Consider the following 21557-nt stretch of genomic DNA (forward strand, 5'->3'; position numbering starts at 1 on the left):
CGAAATTCAGTCTTTAAGTAATTAGCCTTCGCTGTAACTATGAGTGTGATATCTTTCTAATTTCTTTATATTCCTTACTTTTTCCTTTTTCTTCTTACCTTAATTTACATTACACATTATTACTGTTTATCTCATTGTTTTCCTTTTGACACGTGATGCTGTTTTTCTAAGACTATGTATTGTCACAACTTTCTAATCTAATTATTTGCAGCTCATGCTTTTTACTTTTAAACAATGTAAATGAGTAAGCGTGAAACAAACAAGAAGAAAAAAAAAATTTCAAGAACTGAACTGGCTATAGTTGTGGTGTAGATACACAGTTAGTTCCACCCACAGCTGTGGCTTTAAACATTCAAGTATATTCACACATACATATAGTCATAATTTAACTTACAAGCAACAGTATGGCTACATTTGAAGAGTCATCCAAAGTCATTCATTTTTCATTAAACCCAGCCTAACAACTGTGTGTAGCTGAAGGATTCTAAAGGACTATCGTTATCTAAACTCCTCCACAAACTTCCTCTTCATCTGCTCTCTGTCTAAATGCTGAGCTGATGTCTCTCGCACTTGGCGACCCTCATCCCATGACACACAGGCCGACATAGAGGATCAATGGTGAAGCAGGACAGTGAAGCACGAGTGGGTTGAAGGTTAGAGAGGGGTTAGCCGAGGACAGTGACGATAAGCAGTGGGAAGAGGGTGCTGAATAACAGGAGAGAGGATGACGCAGGCTTATACTGTAGATAAGCTGTGAGAAACACAAGGTCACCTCCCGGGGCACACAAAGTGACGGGAACACGAGGCCTCGGCGCAAAGAGGATTTGTGGTTTTAGGCAATGAAAAAGAAAAATGCTTTTTTATATTGAGGGCTTTTGCAATAAATTGTCAAGAGATGAGAGATGTAGATTTTATGAAAGATGTAGGTTTGGTTACAAAAGTGTGAGGAGGGGTTACATGAGGGGGTACCTCAACCAGCCCATATAAAACTTATACATATATAGAACTTTTTTAATTTTTCAGCCGTCTGAGAGGTGAAACTGAGGGCAAAGAAAATAAAAAACTCAAACAGAAGCAGAAAAACACCTGATGGCAAACTTATCTTCATTTTTTTAATCAACTCAGACTCAAGTGTATGCTAGCTGGACAGTAAGAAAGCACTGTTTAGAGAGATTCAATGAATTATTCAAATTTTAACCGTAATTATAACAGTGAGGAAGAAAAATAATATTGGAATGTTGAAAGAGGAGGAGGACATGCTCCTCTGTGCTCAGCAGAAATGATGCTCTTGAACTTAAAAGCAGAATTCTTGCTGGTTGCAGGGTTCACATGAGGATGTTGACCGGACGAAGGAGAAGAGAGTGTACTGTGCATGAATATTTGATTGTGTGTCCAGTGTGTCTCTGAATGTGCAGAGGAGCATGTAAAGCAAAGGCTCCACTGTCCATCGTCCACTGACATGGGGACAGAGTCATGAACTATTGTTGCCTGATTGCAGCGAACAGACATCAACGACAAGATCAATGAGCTTCGACAGAACATCAATGGACGTGCCTGTGGCGCCATTAGCCCGAGTTTAATTGTCCAGTCATTTTAAAACACAATGGATGGTCTGATGTGGGGTCATTGTCTGGGCATCGAGACCTCCAGTCTGAGCAAATAAAGCCTTAAATTCAATTTATATGCTGCTTCAAGTTTGACCATCTATTTCTCACAAGCATCCCAACTTTACGCAAGCGTAATACTAACTCGCTGAAGTATCCCTCTTAAGGCGTACAGAGACACAGGAGACATCCAGTGAGACACAGAGGTGAAATGAAACAGATTCAGTTTAAATACAGCTGACAATAAAACAATTATCAAGACAAGAGGTGACCTTTCTAATTGCTGCCAGAGTGCTTCTTCTTTTTTTTCCTAATTGCTTTTGGGAAGGAATAATGAAGCACACATCTGAAATTCAGAGGAGGAGAAGCACACCTGTTCCCTCTTACTATGTGGTCTGAGCCTTCGCCAACTGAACCACTGGAAGGTTTTCTGCTTCTTTACTCACTTTAGGAAGCACGTGGCCAGACATCACTGGTGCCACATTCGACATTTGCAACATTAAAGTGTGGCTTTGGCTTGCAGATGCAGTAACACCTTTTAAATCACTTTGTCAGTCTTCTATTTAGTGAGCTTCATTTGATCCTATTTCACATTTTGATACTTTTATCTTTCTTGTTCTTATTCTGAAAGGTGGAATACATGACCACATGATGGTATACCTACATCGACCTGGAGGGCATGGGTGTTCTGTCTAAATGGTGCACTATTTACACGTATGATTTGGTATGTGTTGGAACGATTTGTAGCTTTTGTAAGGCCACTACATAGCTGACAGGGGCTTTCAAGCAAGACAGAAGAGGGCTGACAAGTCCTTAGACCTCTGAATGCAGCTGACCTTGCCCTAAATACAATTTCCAAGAAGCATGTCCATTTTGAAAGGGCAATTGGGGTCAGCGAACATCCATGCTGTGTACGTACTCTGCCTGACAGCAACACCCTGTTCATGCAGATCATATAGCACATGTTGGACCTCATTTCAAATTTGTCAGCATGTCTCTGTGCATATGCGTAAATCCTGTACCGACAGCAGTAAGAGACAGACGATTACCCCAAGCTCCATTAAGCAGCAGTCATAGATATTAACACTGAATGTGCACTAATGCCAATACCACTGAGAATCAACACCTCTGCAGCTCTGCAGCTCATTGTTTTGGTCTGTAAATCTGCATGGTCGACTCCTTACACATGTCTCCTACTCTCTCATATAAAACCACAGGAAGCCTCTCGCAGCATACCAGCTCACACAAGGCTTTTGTTGCATGAACGGCCTGGGACAAAATAAAGGTAAGCTGAAGCAGAGAAGTCTTCAGTGAAGAGGCTGGAACATGCACCAAGTTAAGAGGCCCAGACGCTGTCCTTGCAAGTTGGAGGGGAAAAAAACAGAACTAGAAGGCGACTGGAGACTGGTCTTCCATTCATCAGGTGGTGGGAATGGTTTTAATGTTTATTTTGTGATTTTCGTAGTTATTCATTCAATTCAACATCACCCACAAGGGGGCATGCCTCCTACACCAGATGCTGACAAAAAGGGGAGATACACATTTATCATTGAGAACTGTGGAGAAGGCAACTTTTTTTTGGCAGAAAGTGTATCAGACTAAGATAGAAACTTCAAAGTTCTTCTTCTGAAGATGGTTTACAATCCAAGTAGTACACACACACACACACACACACACACACACACACACACACACCAAAACAATAGAAGTACTGTGCTGATCCATCCTCTTGAGAGAATGTAGTTCGGTCAAGCCCAGAGCCACATTTGACCTTACTTAATTAAGTCACACTTCATTGATTCTCACAAGGCAGTCTTATTTTCATGTCCACTTCAGTGGTCAGATGCTTGTTCCTCATTTGAAGGACAGTTAGCCCAATTACTAAAACCCCTTCTTTGGAATTCAGGCTTATGAAAATGTCATATTCCTTTTGTGATAAAACTGGATTCATAAGCCTCTGGGCTCTCACCTCTGACCCAAGGTATGAGAAAATGAAGTTTCAGTTTACTATTTAATCTATGTTTTTGATTGCTGAGATCAGAGTATCAGAATGTCCAGTGTGATCCACACTGAGGTCAAATGAGCCTTTTTGACACCTCGCAGCAAAATGGTCAGTGTGGACAGGCGCTGACCTGGCCAGCAGTCAGCAGGTTGTGTTGTCTTTATTAACGACAGCGGACCTGCTCTCTCTCTTCCCTCTCCCTCTCTTTTCTCGCCCTTCATTTCTTGGCACAGCTCCTGATGGGCGCGCTCCATCAACTCATTACTCAGACGAATAAAATGGCCTTTTATGTGGTGCCGGTGAGCCACCAAGCTCCAAGCAGATTGAGCAAATGAAGAGAAATCAGACGCTCATTCCAGGCCTGATGAAGCTGTGTGAAGGATTTTCTCTGCTTCACATTATCTGTGTAAAATGTACAATGTAGTACTCTGACTCAGACAGTAGTGCTACTAAATATGAACATAAATAGTGCACTAGAGTACTGTTTGAGTGACAGATGGAAATGTGTTGTGGATTATGTCGGGCCCTGCAAGATAACAGTGGCTAAAAGCGGCAGCTAATTGCCTAAAAATGTAAATTGACTTTTAAATGAGCAGCAGATGTTAATAGCCACCTCTATCTTAATATAGGCCTACAAGCAAATGTGGAATATGTTCGTGCAAATGGATTCTTTGACACAGACACCGTTGAGTGCTTTGGCTGTTCAAATAATAAATGAAAGAGTTACAAACGAGACACATACCTGATGCCTTTGATTTGTGCAATGCTGTGGTGGGAAATTCTTGACAGAGCAGAGATGACCTGAAATAAACAATAAGATAAACAGTCACACAAACAAATCAGCTACATTTTTTTTTTCACCGTTCTTTATATAATAACAATATAATTCTTTGTTGTTAACATTTTATCTGCACTTCATTTGCGATGTTCGTTTCTGGTTTATTCTGCCTGTCTTATTATACAGTGGAACTGTATTAGTTCATGCAGCTAACGGGCATCAGATGAAAAAACAAAGCAAAACAGTAACAAAATGATATATATAGATATAAAAAAAAAACAGACAGCAATAAATGGTCAAAGGCAGTAATCAATTATGAAAGTAACTGGAAAACAAACTGTCAGAGTCACTAATCAACACCCATAAATAACTAAAAGATGAATCAACAGCGGCAATGACTGAGTATAATGATAACTAAAAGATAGACGGTTACAAAGGTAAGATATTCAGAGAGGAAGAGAAATGATCAAACTAAGAAGAAAACATGTTCATATCTATTCAACATTCTCTGTTCTTCAAGGGTGATTATCAAGCATTGCTTGCGTGTTTCTCAGCAACCCCTCTCAGGCATTTGCAGTGCCACACAGGACTGTGTGTAAACATAATGCAGGCCACCATGTTAATGGTGACATCAAAAGACATGTGGTGCACAGTCATGGATGAGTGGGTACCATTATGGTAAGATTATACACCAACACACAAACACGTGCAGTCACGCACTTGACCCCCCCCCATATTCTCCTTATTTTTCTTCTATCTTGTTTTGTTTGCTAACCTCCATACTTTGCCTTGTTTTCTCAAGTTTTTTAATAAAAGAAGGTTAAATGCATGACTGTATTCAAGATGATTTAACGCTGCTTATGAGTCACATGCAAGAGGGCTTATGGCAGAGGACTACATATGGTGAGCTTGCATGATCTACAGAGGCTAGTTCAGGAAGATGATGGGACCACCATCCCAAAACACACACACACGCACACACACCAAAACACAAACCCTGCCTGTTACGCCTCATTACCCACTCCTGGGTGTATTTCGGCTTGCAACACCATGGCAATGCCAGATGTCTCCTCGACAGGGAGGAGAAAATTGTTATCTCAACCCCTCTTCCTCGACAGGTGCGTCATCTACAGCCTCTCATCAAACTCCCTCTTGTCTAAACACACAATGCAGAATCGCGGCGCTTGTGGTATTTAACATTCAAGATGGGCCGATGCTAATGGCTGCTGTGAAGAAGACCACCACTTTAGGAGTACTTCCATTGAAGCACTCTTGACCAAAACCTTTCAATCTCTCTATTCAAGTTGTTCTCATGTTTAACATAATCATTTGTGAAGAGTGGTGGAGCACTGTTATGGAGTATGTATACAACTCATTCATTTACATCTCACTACTCCATGGAGGGAAACCTCAGTGGAGGCTATTGACCAGGATGATAAGAGGTTATATCTCTGTATCCCTAAAGACCCGTGTAATAGGCAGTCGTGTTCATGCTTTGTGGTTCCAGTATTGGGCCAGTCCACCATTACACACCTCCTTAACATATATTCTAACTGCACTTTGCAGAAAGAGACCAAAAAGGAAAGAAAGGCAGACAAAGGCAGCGAAAGAGGAAGTGAAGAGCGGAGAAGAATAGATTGTTAATTTAGCCGGTGGTGAGGGTCTTTAATAAATCACTGTGGATAAACCCATTGTGCTGCTGGGTGGCAATGTGCCCACCTGGCCTTGCTACAAGGAGGGATCACATATGGCATACTGCCCCAGTATCATTATTGGCTCAATTTTTTTTGGTCTTATTAGCCTTCATTGCCTCTGTGGAGGGGTGACAGACGGGATAATTTAGACACAAAACATCTTAAAAGCTAACCTAAAAATACAAAATGTGAATGAAACAGCTGCTTGGATGGACAGATGGATAGATAGGTAGATAAATTCAGCCTTTAATAGCGGTTCATATTTAATGCGATGTTGTGTGATCAGCTGTGGTCAGATCCGGCTCAGCACAGCTGGTTTCTGCCAGGTCTGTCCAGGTTCAAAGGATAGCGGGGCTGCTGGCTTCGAGCCAGAGAGGTTACAGCAGGGCCAAAGCCTGCTTGGCCTGGGGAGACAAGGCGTGAGCATGCCAACGTTGATCATGCTAGCATGACTTCCACACATCATTGGGTAAAGTCTATTAAGATTAAATCTCGAGTTTCCTTAACATTGAGGAGTCTGTTGTCATTTTTGTTATGTCCATGTCAGACTCACACACCATAATGTAAAAAAACATGTCTCAAGACAGAGAGCGTGAGCACTTCGTGACTCCCTCTGGCTTTGGGAAGAAATGCTAATTTGCAATCTGTTTTCAGGGCAGCTGAGGAAGTAAAAATTTGTTCTCATATTGTGGCAAGTTTCTTAAATGCCAATTACATTTCTTACTAATCTATTTGCATAGAGCTACAGATTTGCTTCAGCCAAAGTTGCTGTGAATACAGGGAAGTATTTGAGTTTATTTAACCTCTTAAAGGAAGACTCCACCAAAAAGCTATCTAGAATTGGCATCTTTCTTAGCCTGAGGCTGTGAGCGATACTTAAAAGATTTTCAGTGGAGTATCCCTTTGATTGCTGATCTTTTTAAAACACTTTTTTTTGGAGCTGCCTTCTTTTATCTGCCTCATAATGCCACTCGTCTTACTTTCCAGCATCTGCTCAAAGGTGGCCTGTCTGCCTGATTGTGCTCTCTCTCTCTCTCTCTCTCTCTCTCTCTCTCTCTCTCTCTCTCTGCCCGTGTTTCTGTTTCCCTTTCTGCCTCTAATACACTCTCGTCACCCTCTTCTGATCCTTGGGTTCAGTCAAAGCCTTTGAGTCTCTACACATTATTAATTTCCCTCTCATCTTGTACTCCCCAGGGGGTCTTAACTCTGGGCTAGCCAGAGAATAAAGCCTCTTTCACCCCTCTAGGAATAAGGAAAAGACAAGTCACACGAAGGAGTGGTAGCTTAGATTTCCAAAGCCCCAAACCAATATCTCACCTTAATCACCACCCCACAGTTCCTGGCATCCCGTAACCCACACCTGACCCTTCCTGTCAGTCACGAGGACGTAACTGACAATATATGTTAAGTCAGCGAGCCTCACTGATGCTCACAGCTTCTGCACGAGACTGACATGCAAAATTTACAATCCATTTATGTATAAAAAGTTTATATGCATGCACAGTGTGTGTGTGTGTGTGTGTGTGTGTGTGTGTGTGTGTGTGTGTGGACAGGGAAGTGAAGGGGGAGGGGGCAGGGATAACAACTGCATCCATGGATTAACTGGGAGGCAAAGCCAAGTGTTTGCAAACACACGCCACCCTTACACATCTCCAGACTGAGCTCCAGCTGAGGCCGAGTGAGGCCGCATGTGACCGCCCTGCCGCCAATCAGAGGACCTACAGGACCTCGTTACCCCTGGCAACCAGGCTGGACTGAATATGCATGGCCATCAATTACAAGTCAAATGAAATGAAATCTGCAGCCATATGCTATTAACAGTAGGAGGGCGGGGCTGTGATTTGATTAACATCTGAAAACATGAAGAAGAGGACTATTGACAGTCCATCACAAAACACACCCCGACGCCAATTCTGTTTACATCTCATGCAGTCATGACCTGATTATATCTGCACCGCAAATCAATGCATGTGATGGAAGTCACCCGACACAGAGACACTGAATTAATGAAAAATTCATCACATTACTGTTATGCTTTTTCTCCTTTCAGTCTCTTGGCTGTTCCTTCAACAGCTAAGTCCCCGATAGTGTGAGATATTTATGAAGTATTCACACTTTGATAGGACAGCATTGCTCTGCTTATGCCAGCCTGCCAAAGTGGTAGGCATGAAGCAAAGGGGGCACGGAGTGGGAGAGCTGAGAACAGATGGCCGAGTGGGAACCCTGCGTGCCCAACATCAATAATAAACAGACAGAGGAGAGACGGCTGAGCCTGTCCGTGTGTGTGTGTGTGTGTGTGTGTGTGTGTGTGTGTGTGTGTGTGTGTGTGTGTGTGTGTGTGTGTGTCCCACTGTCCCACTGCCTCTGGGAGTTTCTGCCTTTTACAAACCTTCTCTTATTTTCTGCCTTTTTTTTCATTTTGGCTCAGTCTCTCTTTCTTCTCTCCCTTTCAGGTTTTTTTTTTTTGTATTACTCACACAGATTTCACACATATAAATGTCTAAATGATTACATATGCCACAAAGCAAAGACGGTCTGAACCAAAAAAAAAAAAAAAAAAAACAACTTAAAACGTTAAAATACACAAAACTTCAACTGAAATAAAAGAATCAAACATAACCAAACAATAATGCACATACAGACTTCTATATAGAATCTATATAGACCCTCTTTGATAACAGTGAAAGTTAAAAATGCAGCACAAACCCAAATCTCATGGGATGTGTTTGAGTGCCCACAGTACTACATCTCTAATGGGTTCTTGTGTACCTTGTCTATTGCACTACATGATTGCTGTGCAAGAGAATGCATGAATGACTGTGGTTAGTTTTCGAGCATCAGCTCATGTTAAAGTTGCTGAATGCCACCAGGAGCTGGGCCTGTGCAAATCCTGATTGCAGTCAGATTGGCACCTGTTGCACTGCACTAAATCCCCTCAAAGTAGACCTTCCAGCTGCTTGATTACAGGGGATTTCACTGCGTATGTCCAGGCAAGAAAAGCCTCTGAGTTGGCCTGAAGGACCAGAAAGAGTGCTGCTGACCCAAAGACCCCATGTACTATCTATGCCAGACAAAATGACTGAAAGCCTACAGAGGGCATCCAGACCACAGACAAAATGTACAGTTCCTACTTATGTAACCGAATCAAAATGTGGGTTGGCTTAACATAATGCAAATGGTGCTAAATGCTTTAAAGCCTTTTGGAAAAGTTGGCCAGATTTCCATGCTTTTCCTGCAACCGTCGATATGAAATATTGACGTGAATATGCACCTACAGATCAATTTTAGAGCTTATTTAGCTTTAGGACCTGAAACATTGATTTGATGTGAACCTGTGCTGCTTGAGGGAAAAAGGGCAACAGTGGCTAATATGTGCAAATTGTACTCAATAGATCACGTCAGCCTGGTCAGCACCTGCCAATGTGCTCCAGCCATGTCCATGACCTGTCCCATTTCACGCTAAATCATCATACATGGGCTTGCTCACTTACGCGTGACTGTGCCTGTGTGTCACAGCATGTTTTTACATGTGTGCATCGGGGCACACACACACACTCAAGTTGGAACGTATTCCCCTGTGTGGTGCACAAGTGTACACGCACAGGCATAAATAAGCACAGGCACATACAGAGATCAATGGTGTACTAGCCTGCAGAGCATGCAGTATTGGTAAAAAGGTCCATCTCTACCAGGCCCTGTTAGAGACGGGGCTTAAGACAAGCTGATCCAGGTGTCTAAGGTCTAGACAAGAGGATGATGATGAAAAATGGGGACGGAGCAACAGAAAAGGGACAAAAAGAAACATACAGTCAAAATGTATTAGTACAGTGATATGCTGTCTTTGAATATGGGCTGCAAAGGCATGTCATGTAATTGCATCTGTATTTGGTGGGCAGTGCTGGACGATTCAGACCTGTAACAGCGCAGCAGGACAGTGATCCTCCACATACAGACTAACCCAAACAAGCAGTTTAATGGCCAAACTGTGAAGTGTTCTGTACTGATGTGTTTCACCGCTAAAGAGCAGGCTGAAGGCAAAAAGTCCCTGAAAGTCAGCAAGAGGAGAACGTGGAGGCAGCACAGACCTGGCAGAGCATCGCCAAAGAAGATCTCAAGTGTCTGCTGATGCCTGAAGACCTCAGAGAGTTATTGGCTGCAAAGCCAATACAGACCCTGTCAACCAATCTGAAGAATTCATTACTCAGACCTCCTAAAACTCATCTGACATGGATGTAACTACCCTCAAACTAATGCTGAAAGTCAGCACTTAAACTGTAGAGTCATTATCTGAATTCACATCCAATGTTCTACACTACACTATAAATGTCTTAACACTTAAAGGCTGAATGCTGTCTGACTGCTCTGTAAAATGCAGAACAGCAGGAGATGCCATGGATTTACTCTCTTTGAGTGCAGCATTTCTTTTTACCATAAAGCAAGCTAAACGGTTTGGTTAAGAGGTTGACAGAAACGCTGCCTCAATAGCTCTGCGATACCACTGAGTAAATCTACACTTAAGCTGTCTGAGCCAAGCAGCATTAATAATCCTTCTAAAAGTGGCCCAGATCAAACAACTGTAGCACAAAAAAGATGCTGCTTCGCTCAACAGCAACAGTATCGGCTCATTTATGAGCTTATTTGTCGCAAAGCCAGTCCATTCATAATGAATGAGAAGGCGACACGTTGAGAGCGTCGCATCAGTGTTTGGCCTCGAGGCTCAGCAAGTAGGTGGGAGGTTTCAGGAGTCTGGGGGCGGTGAGAGGAAGCAGTGGGCCTCTGGTGACTCAGCAGCAGTAGTCGGCTTCATCCTTCTCCCGAGGAGCTCCCACAGAACAAACTTCCCACTGTTACCACTGTTGCTGGTTTTAGAATTGAAAGTAGTTTTGCTAAGTTGTAATATATAACCTTAACTAAGCAGAAATGTCAAATATTTTCTGGCATCAGCTTCCCAAATGTTAGAATTTATTTTAGCATTCTATTGAAATGTCTATGTTGGGATTCAGGTGCGTACGTGTGTGTATGCCTCATCCCTACAGACAATTTGAGGTGAGAGTTCAATAAAATGTTATCATCGGCTTGGGTGTGGCTGTGATGTGATAAACGAGAGGCTGAAGGAAGTCTGGACCTCTTGTAGCCCAAAGGCTTCAATCAGAGAGGTGAGTAAACAAATCCCTCTATTCCCTCTCATATTTGAGCCTGCCTCTTCATCTCATCCTGCAGGCACACAACGCCTGACCCGCCTAGAGGGGCGTCATGGTGAGCATGATGGCAACAGGACAACACTGCACTCAGCAATTCATGGATGACGCCCGCGTTTACACGTGTTTGAACAAAACAGCTCTTCAGGGACATGGTGGCAGCTGACAAAACAGTAAACAGTGTGAACGAGTGATGTAGGACAACCCCTCCCCTGTAGATGAATTCTTAAACCGAACTGCGCTGATGCCTTCCACAAAACCACAGAGGCAGAGCACAGTGCATGAAATTGTCTCACAATGAGCTGACAATGCAAGCGTGACTGAAAGTGAGAGCTGAGCCAACACAAGAAAGGAAAAACAAATGACTAAAATTCATCTGTGGGCCGCATTTTCGTTCGAAAATCATTACACAGGGATGGTTATCAATCCAGGAGCAACTTCGGCTGCAGCTTCTCCTGCAGTTAGAAACGAGGCAGGATCAGACATGCAATCTGTCCACTGCTGCTTCTCCAACAAAACGGCAGGTCAGTTCCTTGAAATATTACTCATGATCTGGACCCACTGCTGAGAGAAATCACACCCCTCCTCAAAGTGCTGAAAAGGCTCCACTAAAATAGAATGTGAAAGAGTGTGTACGTGTGCACAAGCATGAGTCTATCTGACTGCCTGTGTGTTTGGGTTGGCCCAGTTTTTTGGGTTTTTTTGCCTCTTCCCAAACATGTGTTTGACATTTGCATGCATGAGTGACTGAATCTCCTGCTGTGATGAACATTTCCCAAGTGTCATCCTATGTTTTAAAGTCTCTTATCAGCTATTACAAACCATCCAACCTACTGGACTGTCATTGACATTTTAACCAGTGCCACATGCAAAGGTGCATACAGGGTCATCTATGACAGACTGTGTCATTAAGAATAATGCTTTAATGTCATGCATGGTTAAGCTGAAAAGTCAGAAAATCAGAGGAACTGCAATCATGTTTGTGACGTGTTATGTGTTTGTAATATGGATCTAATGCACTGAGAGGAAACCTGGATCTGTGGATTAGAGCAATGCATCAGCATCCATGTTGGCAGACATGCAAAAAAACAACTTGCAGAGCAGTCAACATGGCAGCATTTATATGTACTTCTGGCTTAGTCTCTCGCCATGTCAGAGACGATTTGAATGATGATCTAACTATTTTAGGAATGGCAACGTTTGTCTGTCAGTCGCTTTGTTAATCACCATCACTCCGGTCCAGACTGCAAAATATTACCAACTACCAAGTGGATCCCCTCACATTTTCTGTAGCAATACCAGCAGGTCAAAGTTTTCACTTGTGTTGTGAAACTTTTCAACATCTACGAGATGGACTGTCAAAAAAATTTCGCAGAGACATTCATGGTCTGTAATGTCTTGACAACTATTGGACGGACTGCTCTGAACTTTGGAACACACATTCTTGTGCCCCTCAGAATGAATTTGGATCACTTCAGTGATCCCGTGACTTTTCATTTAGCACCACCATCAAGCCAAATTTTTTTTATCTGTATATAAGATTCATGACCAAATGACGGCAAAACTAATGACATTCCCATCAGCCTCAGCTGTACTTGTATTTGGTACTAATTAGCACGCAAACAAGATGCTGAACGTGGTAAACATCATACCAATTATACTATGGAGTCACGCAATCTGTTCAGTGCTGCCTCTCCAACAAAACCGCAGGTCACTTCCTTGCACTCTTACTAAAGGTTATACCTGTTATGCTGTGGATCAGGGTGTAACACGGAGAGTAAGTGCAAAATACACAATACCCTTTGGGGTTGTTTTTGTTGCACAGCTCTGCCTCAAGATATTGCACTTTGAACGGATCAATGATTTCAATGCATTTAAAAGTTAGCATTTGATTTGTCTTAAAGTTCAGTGCTGGGTTAACTATCATTATTGCCATACACTGCTGAGTCAACTATCTATTGCTGCTCACAAGGAGCCAGAGGGAAAATATCTTCCTTCACCAAGAACAAATGCAGATGAAGCCAAAACAGCTAAAACTGAGTTTATTTCTTTAGCTTGAGGGGGTAAGAAGAAGAAAAAAATTAACTGTTCACCCTCTTATTCTCTGGTTTCTCCATGCAGTCTGTGTATGCACCAGGGATACATGCATTTGTTTATGCTTCTTTGCATGCATGCACGTACTGGCATATAAGTATTTGTTCAAATGTGAGTGCACGCCTTGCATCGTGTCTGTGTGTGACTCTCCTTATGTTGCAGTGTTTTTTTAAGCTTTTCAAACCTATAATTTGTTTTGTCTGCTAGCTGTTTGCAGAGCAGTTCCGGTCAGGTTGCCATACAACACTGTCTGGCTCACATCTCAACAGCAAACAGCTGCTGCCTTCAGCCAATCCATTAGTTATTACACAGCCTCTGCTCCTCATTTTTCAGCTGTGGTGGGCTAACACAGCAAGAAAACTGCTGTTTCCACAAGCTAAAAATGTGGAAATAAAGCCCATTATGATTTTTGCTCAATTCCCAGCAGTATGTACAAGTATGTACAAGTCTAATTTTTAGAAGGAAAACAATATAATAATGATAAAGTCACCAATTAAAAACAGTTCTTGACACTGCAGCTTAGGCCAAAAGCAAAAGTGATATGCTGGGAGAAAATCAGAAAGAACAAACCACCGCCCATCTCTCTTTTTCCAACAGCACTCCAAGGACAATCTCTTGTCATGGTAATAAATATAACATGTCTAATCTCTGCAAGAAATACAGAAAAAACAACTACTGCATTCGATATTATTTTCACCAAGAAGCTACATAAATACATATCCGGAGGGGGAGGCCATACAGTTACTGCAGATTTTAAACTCTTTCATATGAAGGTTTTACAACCCAGAGACAGAGAGGCTTTAATTAAGAGGTTAAGATAAAAAATATATATTAACATTTCTATTGTGTTCCTGAAATACTTATCTGTCTTTGTGTCAGATTTGTGATACACTGAACGTGCTTTTTATCTGAAGTTTCCTACTTGGCAAACTTGCACTTGTCTCTATGAGTCAGAAGGACTGAGAGTTTGACAAGAGCTCCTCCACAGCATGCCCTTTAGCTTGTCTCATTAATGTAGAGAGGCATTCTGTATTCTGACAAGACAGAGTCCTATGATCAAATCTTTATTTCAAACTAAGTTGTCTGACAACAGAAACCAAAGTAGAAGGGCACTCAGAGAGCGCAGACGTCCACCAAGGCCAACAGCCCACACGTCTATGATATGCAAATCTGAAGCGCAAACTTCACGGCAACATGACTCGAATCTGCATTAAAAATTAATGGGTACTTCCTTGGCTCATGCTACGGCCTTCCACCAAGTTTCATGAAAACTGGACTAGTATTTTTTTCTGTAATCCTGCAGACAAACAAAGAGACTCCACTGAAAGCATAACCTCTTTGGCAGAGGTAAAAATATGCCAAAGGAATGTAAGAACTAAATCATATCATTAGCGACACTGAAACACAAAGTAAGTGCTCATACAGGAGGCAGAGGATTAACCAGACTGAGGAACCAGGCTGTCAGTCCCATCCTTACCAGATGATAGCTGTAATGCACGCAGGGGCAGAGGAAGAAAGGATGGAGCCATTTTTTCTCTTGTTACAATATTCTACCATGGCCAAAGAACTTTTTGAAATCGTTTTAGACTTATGCGCCATAGTGTGTACATCAGGTGATGATCCCTTACACAAAGCTGCCGGGGGCGTGTGGTTACACAAGGGTTTAAGACTTAGGAGCAGGTTGTGGTGATAAGGGCAAACTGGGGATCATGGGAGGAAAAGGGATTTCCAGTGATGTGGTGGGGCTGGGCTGATGAGGCTAATACTTCCACATAGTCCTTATCAGACACAGGCACCTGAGCGTGTGTGTGTGTGTGTGTGTGTGTGTGTGTGTGTGTGTGTGTGTGTGTGTCTGGGACTTGGCCTCATGATGGTCCAGTACATGTCAGTCCGACAGAGAGCACTGAAAGAATGGGATTAAACCAACAAGCGTAATCAAGCTGGCCTGTGTGGGGGGGGCATCTGCCCACACCCCTCTGCTGGAGGAGATAAGGAAGTTTGGGACGGGGGGTGTAAACCACCATATCACCCAAACATTGAGCTTATTTTATAAGCAGAATTGCACCAATTTTACACATAAAGTCAGCTTAGTCTTTATGGGAAGTGCTAATCACCCTGATGATGTTATCAGAGGGGACCTCTGCCTGGGCTTGTGGGGCAGTGAGTTTGAAAGATGTGGGCGTTTTATCAGAGAGAGACTGTCTAAAGAAAAAATAATAATAATAATGGTTGCATTATTGGAAATGTGGGATCCAAGTTTTTGGAGCTCAGGGACAACATGTTTCAGCCTCTGCCTCTCGCAGGTCCATCAACTTTATGGAGGTGCAAAACAAATAAATGGCAGAAGCACCCTTTCAAATCCTAAAACAGCACAATGTTTTGATTTTCTTAGTGCACTAATATTCCATTCTTATTGAATTATTAATATCCTACTAGTATTTAGAAAATTAACCATTTTAACCATTTAAGACTTAGAAACTCAGAGCTAAAATTGATTTGTCCTGATAGTTGTAAGGCCATTGTGAAGGGAAAGTTATTTCCACATACAGTACTAATAGCTCTCCCTACATCTTAAAGCCCCTTCATGTGTATCAAAGTGCAGTGGTCTGTTTTAATGGAGATCAATTTCTCTCTCCCTGTTGGATTTCTAATGGAAGGCGGGGATGTTTCTCTTCTACAGAGCAAACGCAAAGCTGCATGGCTGACACAATCTTGGCTCTGTGACCACTGTCTATCTCAACACATGAATTTTACTTCAGATATACAACATGTCAAATCTAATGTAATGAATGCGGTGAACATAAAAAAAAAAAATCCTGTTTTTTTCCTCATTAACATAAGTATGCCTGATCTGCAGCTGTGTCTGTATGCGGTTTACATATATTGCATCTTGTACACAAGTCCCGAGACCACACCATATATACTGCGTGGACAGTTACGCATGTGAGAAGCAGAAGCAAAAACATGTAGACATGCATGTATTCATGTGTGCACATCCATGTTTTGTTCCACACAAACACAAAAAATAAAGTCCACGCTGTTGATTTTTACTGCCCTTCATTTCATTCATTATTAATATTTCACTCATCAGTTAGATAATGTAAAATGAGATCATTCAGGCAATCAGACTTTTCCCATGCACATGCCTGCAACGGGTGTTCCTGCACAACTATGCCCCAAATCCTTGCAGTTAAAGCCCCTCCAGAGTGCAGAGCTTATTGGTGTCAGATGAAGTGGACAATTTCCCTTCATCTGACCGTCAGTGCTGCTCCCTGGTCTTTAGAGAAGTAGTATTTCTGGAAGATGAATCCTACTGGTGGTTTATATTCCAACTGGCTGCAGCTGAGTACAGAGATACAGATGATCTTTTATTTTCCCCGCTTCCCCTTTAACTCTGCCACTACTCCCTCCTCTATAAAACCCTTATCACACACCACAGTGTTTACCCAGTGGGAGAGATGCATGTAGCCGAGGCTACCTTTATATTCACCTCATAGAAAGTCAAGTGGGAGGTATTCAGATCCACTTCAGGGAGGGGATAAGCTGGGAACCCTGCCATCCACATGAAGGAATTTTAAAAGAATAAAGCTTTTATTCCATGCTTTACCAAAGCATATCCTGACGCTGCAACAATACAGCTTTGCTTTCAGTTTGGTACACACGGGGGGGCAACACTGTTAACACCATTTTTCTTTTCACATGTTTTGACATGACACAAAAGCTCACGTTCCCCTGAGTTATTACACTGTATAAAAAGCATATTTGTCAAACATGATCACTGATACGTAAAAACACGTGCGGAGTGAGAGAGAGAGAGAGCAGGAAGATGAGAAAAAAAGAGAAACTTGTGATAGTTCAGTGATAGATGCCTTTAGTCGAGCTGTGACAGGCCTCTACCTAGAGGGCTTGTCTGATTGGCCAGCAGGATGTTTCCATGGGAGCAGTGAAAGTGACAACTGAACAAAGGGCTTCCATTAGAGGCCCTGTCCCCTTCGCTCTGCTGCTATTAAGACCCTGTCTGTGGGACACCTAATGCTGCTGACAGATGAAGAGGAGCACAAGGCAAAAGGGAGCAATCTAACCTCTCAGGACAGATTGCATTCGCTGCTCCTCCTAAATGTCCAAATGATACCAAGAGCAAAAACAGGTCCTGCAGAGGCTTTGTTTTTCATAAAATCCATAAGATACTCAGTAATGTTTTTAAAATTTCATCGATCACCAACTTACACAAAAAAAAAATCAGCAGCTTGACCCCCTGCACAGAGGCCACAACAAGCCGGACCTAGTTTACAAATTGGGAAATAGATTTTATAAGGGGAAAAAACATTCTGACTAAAGTCTCAAAGCAGATTGCTCAAAAACACAGAGGCATGATTTTTCAATCATAACGAGATGGGCATATTCATGAATACCAATCACTCAAAAATTGGAGGCTCTTTCATTGGAACTTAATTAGCATGAATTATGCCATATTACTGAACGGGGAACATAATCATAATCCTCCAGCCTTTAATGGCTTTGCAGAAGAGGGAACTAAAAAGGGGGATTTTAGCAGTGTGAAACTGAAATAATCACTGGTGAGACCTACAGTTCTGCAACAAGCGCGACGCCAATTACGGTCTCACAAAGAGCCGACAAATGGAATGAGATCAGGTCGCGAACGCGCGAACGGCACCGGCATCTGAGACAGGACGGTGCAAGAAGTTTAAAGAATGTGGTTTGATTTTCAAAAAAACATCAGAGTCAGACAACAGACCTCCATCAACACAAGGTGAGGAAAGACAAAGTCTGCTCTGCTTCGTCTCAGCCATTAATACCCTCTAAGATCATTGAAATGAGATTCAGTTTGATCAAAAACATTAAAAGTAATAGATTGGAGATTTATGGAGATATTCAATGAGTCCACAAACATGCTTAAATATACGAATATTTACAAATGCTGCGAGCAAGTCATGAATAAGATCTGCTGTTTGGCGTGGAAACCACAGCAAATGTAATGAAAAAGACAGATTGAATATTTAAACTGCCTTAATGCAGCTCAAGGTTTTAGACATCCTTTAATATCCACATAAATAATCTGCTTTACCTTACCGTTAAATTATGCATGAGATCAGAGGCGCTTCAACACTAGAACGACTCCAACAATACAGCGTGCCCCACAGCTGCCTCCTGTCTCTGTATTCTGTGTGTGGCTCCATAATAAAGGGGTGTGGGCATCCGTAGACCACAGACACTAACCACATAGGTTACACGCACCTTCATTGTCAGGTCAGCAGTACATGAATTCTTCACATGCGAACGCATTTGCGTAAAAGCCGTGTACATGCTGAGTGTAACAGGATCAACATGGACTGTCCACAAGTATGAAGGAAGTGTCAATCACAGTCAGGCCCTGATGGAGCCGCTGGGCACGGGAAGTCAGCAGGAGCAGAGTCATGTATCCTCTCTGCCTGGGAGCTGTTTCAGTCCCAGAAAACACAAGGTAAAGAGCCATCACAGGGGAAGTACATGGCACAGTGTGTAACCTAGAATGCCAAGAGGGTTATATGTGCATGTTAACGATGGCACAACTTTGGGTATGTCTGCACATAAAATAGAGAAGAGAAAATCATTTGAAACTGGAGCTGTTTCTTATTTTGTTTTTTTGCACGCTTAGCAGGGGTTCAACTGAAACCGTCTTCTCTGAGTCAGTGCTAATGTACATTTCAGGTTTGGGGCACATTTTTGACTTGAAACCAGTTGTTTGTCTCGGGGATGAACATTGTGTCATCACTGTTCAAGCACAGTCTACAATAAATTCAAAGACTTTTTTGTCACAGACACAACTGGACACTCCAACGGAATTCTTAGTTAAATAAGTGTCACTGCTGTTACTGTACGCTAAGACTACGTCAAAGTTGGGCATGTATCAATTATTATGTTTAGTGAAGAATCAATGGAATAAATCAACTCCAAACTTGCCTTTTCTGACGCATGTGTGGGTTGTATGGCCCATACTGTACGTGTGAGAAGTGAGTGCGTTTCCATCTGCGCCTACAGATGGGCATGTTCACATGCTGTGTGTCAGTCTACTTGTGCAAAACATGCAAACAGACAAATGGATGTGCAAATGAATCTAAACTCAGTCTGGGGGAGTAAGAAATCTGCATTAGAATGAGAGGCAATTTAGTAAGTAAGTAAAGTCAACAGACTTATGGCGTCGGTGCACCACACTGTCAATTTACAGCTTTACTACAGTAAGTAAATAGTGAATCAGGTGGTATCATCACATCCTCACTCTCAGCGCAAAGAGTCAGAGGAAGAGAGGAAGTGAATCTAAAAGCGACAGCACGGGAAGAAGGAGGCACATCTTTCACTACCAGTCTAGCACGTGCCTGGCAGAGAGGCGAGGAAGTTGGAAAGTGTGAAATGAGCCGGCGGTAAGAGGGGAGGGGAAAGAGATGCCGAGTGCGACTTCATCTATCAGATTGATGGAGTGGTGTGACATGGTATGGACACAGTTTGCATGTCTTAGAAGCGTTTCTCTGAATCCACCATCTTCTTATAATGCACAACTGTTGACATGTGTGTATTCCTATTTTGTTGTTGGATTAAATGTTTGTGTGTCTGTGGTCGTGGATATCCATAAGTTCTAGATGTGCAGTTTGGTATTGAAGCAACAGCTGAATTTCTGACAGGAAAGCCTCACCCCCACTCACTGCAGAGGCATGGGAATGTAAAAAAAAAAAAAAAAAAAAACCAGAGAGGAGTGAGGGGCAGTAACTACTGTATCACACCGGGGGGGGGGATTCACAGCATGTGACTGAGGATCAAATCTGTGATGTGTGTGTGGGGGTGGGGCGCTTAAACCCCCAATTCAGGAAAATCCCAAATCTCTACTTCTCACCATTTTTATTAAACCCATATCATAGCTGTGCAGGAAGCACTGTGATTTGAATGAAAGAGAAAACAGAGGAACAGAGGAGCAATGTTTTTGCTAATTTTTTAAAATAATAATAATAATTTCAATATATAACACTTAGAGCATTTAGCAACTAAAGGGTTACCGCAGACTCAGACAGCTTTCAGGGCTGGGCCCCAATCTCTACTGACCTTGGAACCGCCCCTGTTGTTCAGGGTGACAGAGAGGTTGACTGAGCTTCACACACATGCTGTATATCAACAACAACAACAACAGCTCAGGGTGGGGCAATCACTGCATTCATATCATAAAAACTGTAAACACAAGCAGTGAAAGAATTAACTTATGCAATCAGATCCCAAAAATATCAAACAATACGACTGATAGAATGTTATGGCTAACATATGAGTTGTATAACCTTCCCATTTGTTTACATCCAGTTTAACAAGGAATAATTTGGAATCATGGGTAAATGCTAAAAAGCTGTAAAAAGAATAAATTACTTAAAAAAAAAAAATAGGATTTTCTCTTTTTCGCCAGATTCTGCTGACATAGTGTGAATGCATCGACCAGTTCAAAGTGAGGGGAGCGGTGGAGGGGGTGCAGGGAATGCGAGACAAACACAAAAGTGTCACCACCTTGCATTTCAGCTAAAGTGCATGCAGTTGGAGAAAATACAACTACAAAGGATTACAGCAGCGCGGGGGTGCAGTGTGCTTCCAGCAACTGGATAAAGGCCGTTTGGATTGCACGTTCAGAGGACACCTTTGGGTGCAGAGTCTTCTTCCAGTGCTTCCATATGCACAGAGGGAGGCTGAATGTGTGGGAGTGTATGTTAAAAGGTGGGAGGAGGTGTTATTCTTGGGGATGATTATGTCAGTTCAGATCTGACAGCCCACAGCCACACTTCAAACGGACTCATTTCTTATTAATGTCTTCTACGAAGGGAGACAATGCATCTCTGCTGCAGGGGGGGTTGTTGACCAAACACTCTGTGCTCTGTGTGTGTGTGTGTGTGTGTGGTGCATCTGTTTGAATGTGAGCGTGTGTTCCTTAATACATGCATGTGTCTGTATGTGACAGATCAAAAGAGGGCAAAAATCCAGAAAAGAATAAATTGGGTTCCCTTTGTGCTGCCACTCTATATGATGTCCTACACAACACAAAGTGAAAGACCCCTCCCAAGGCCCTGAGTTCATGAACCGTGAAAGAACGACACATCAAACTGGGCGACGCGAGTGGAGTGTCATGTCACATCGGACGCAAGGGAGGTTGGTGCCTGTTAA

General features: G+C 42.5%; 1 protein-coding gene across 9 annotated transcripts in view; it reads right to left on the bottom strand.

Annotated features, from left to right (window-relative positions):
* The window catches only part of vav2 (vav 2 guanine nucleotide exchange factor), a 191132-nt gene that overhangs the window by 54146 nt on the left and 115429 nt on the right, over positions 1–21557 (bottom strand). For all 9 annotated transcript variants that reach the window (XM_076758094.1, XM_076758093.1, XM_076758095.1 and 6 more), the window contains exon 3: positions 4349–4407. In XM_076758094.1, the coding sequence (XP_076614209.1) occupies positions 4349–4407 (59 nt within the window). The remainder of the gene's footprint in view (positions 1–4348; positions 4408–21557) is intronic.

This window comes from Chaetodon auriga, chromosome 19 (assembly GCF_051107435.1).
Source record: "Chaetodon auriga isolate fChaAug3 chromosome 19, fChaAug3.hap1, whole genome shotgun sequence".
Taxonomy (NCBI): domain Eukaryota; kingdom Metazoa; phylum Chordata; class Actinopteri; order Chaetodontiformes; family Chaetodontidae; genus Chaetodon; species Chaetodon auriga.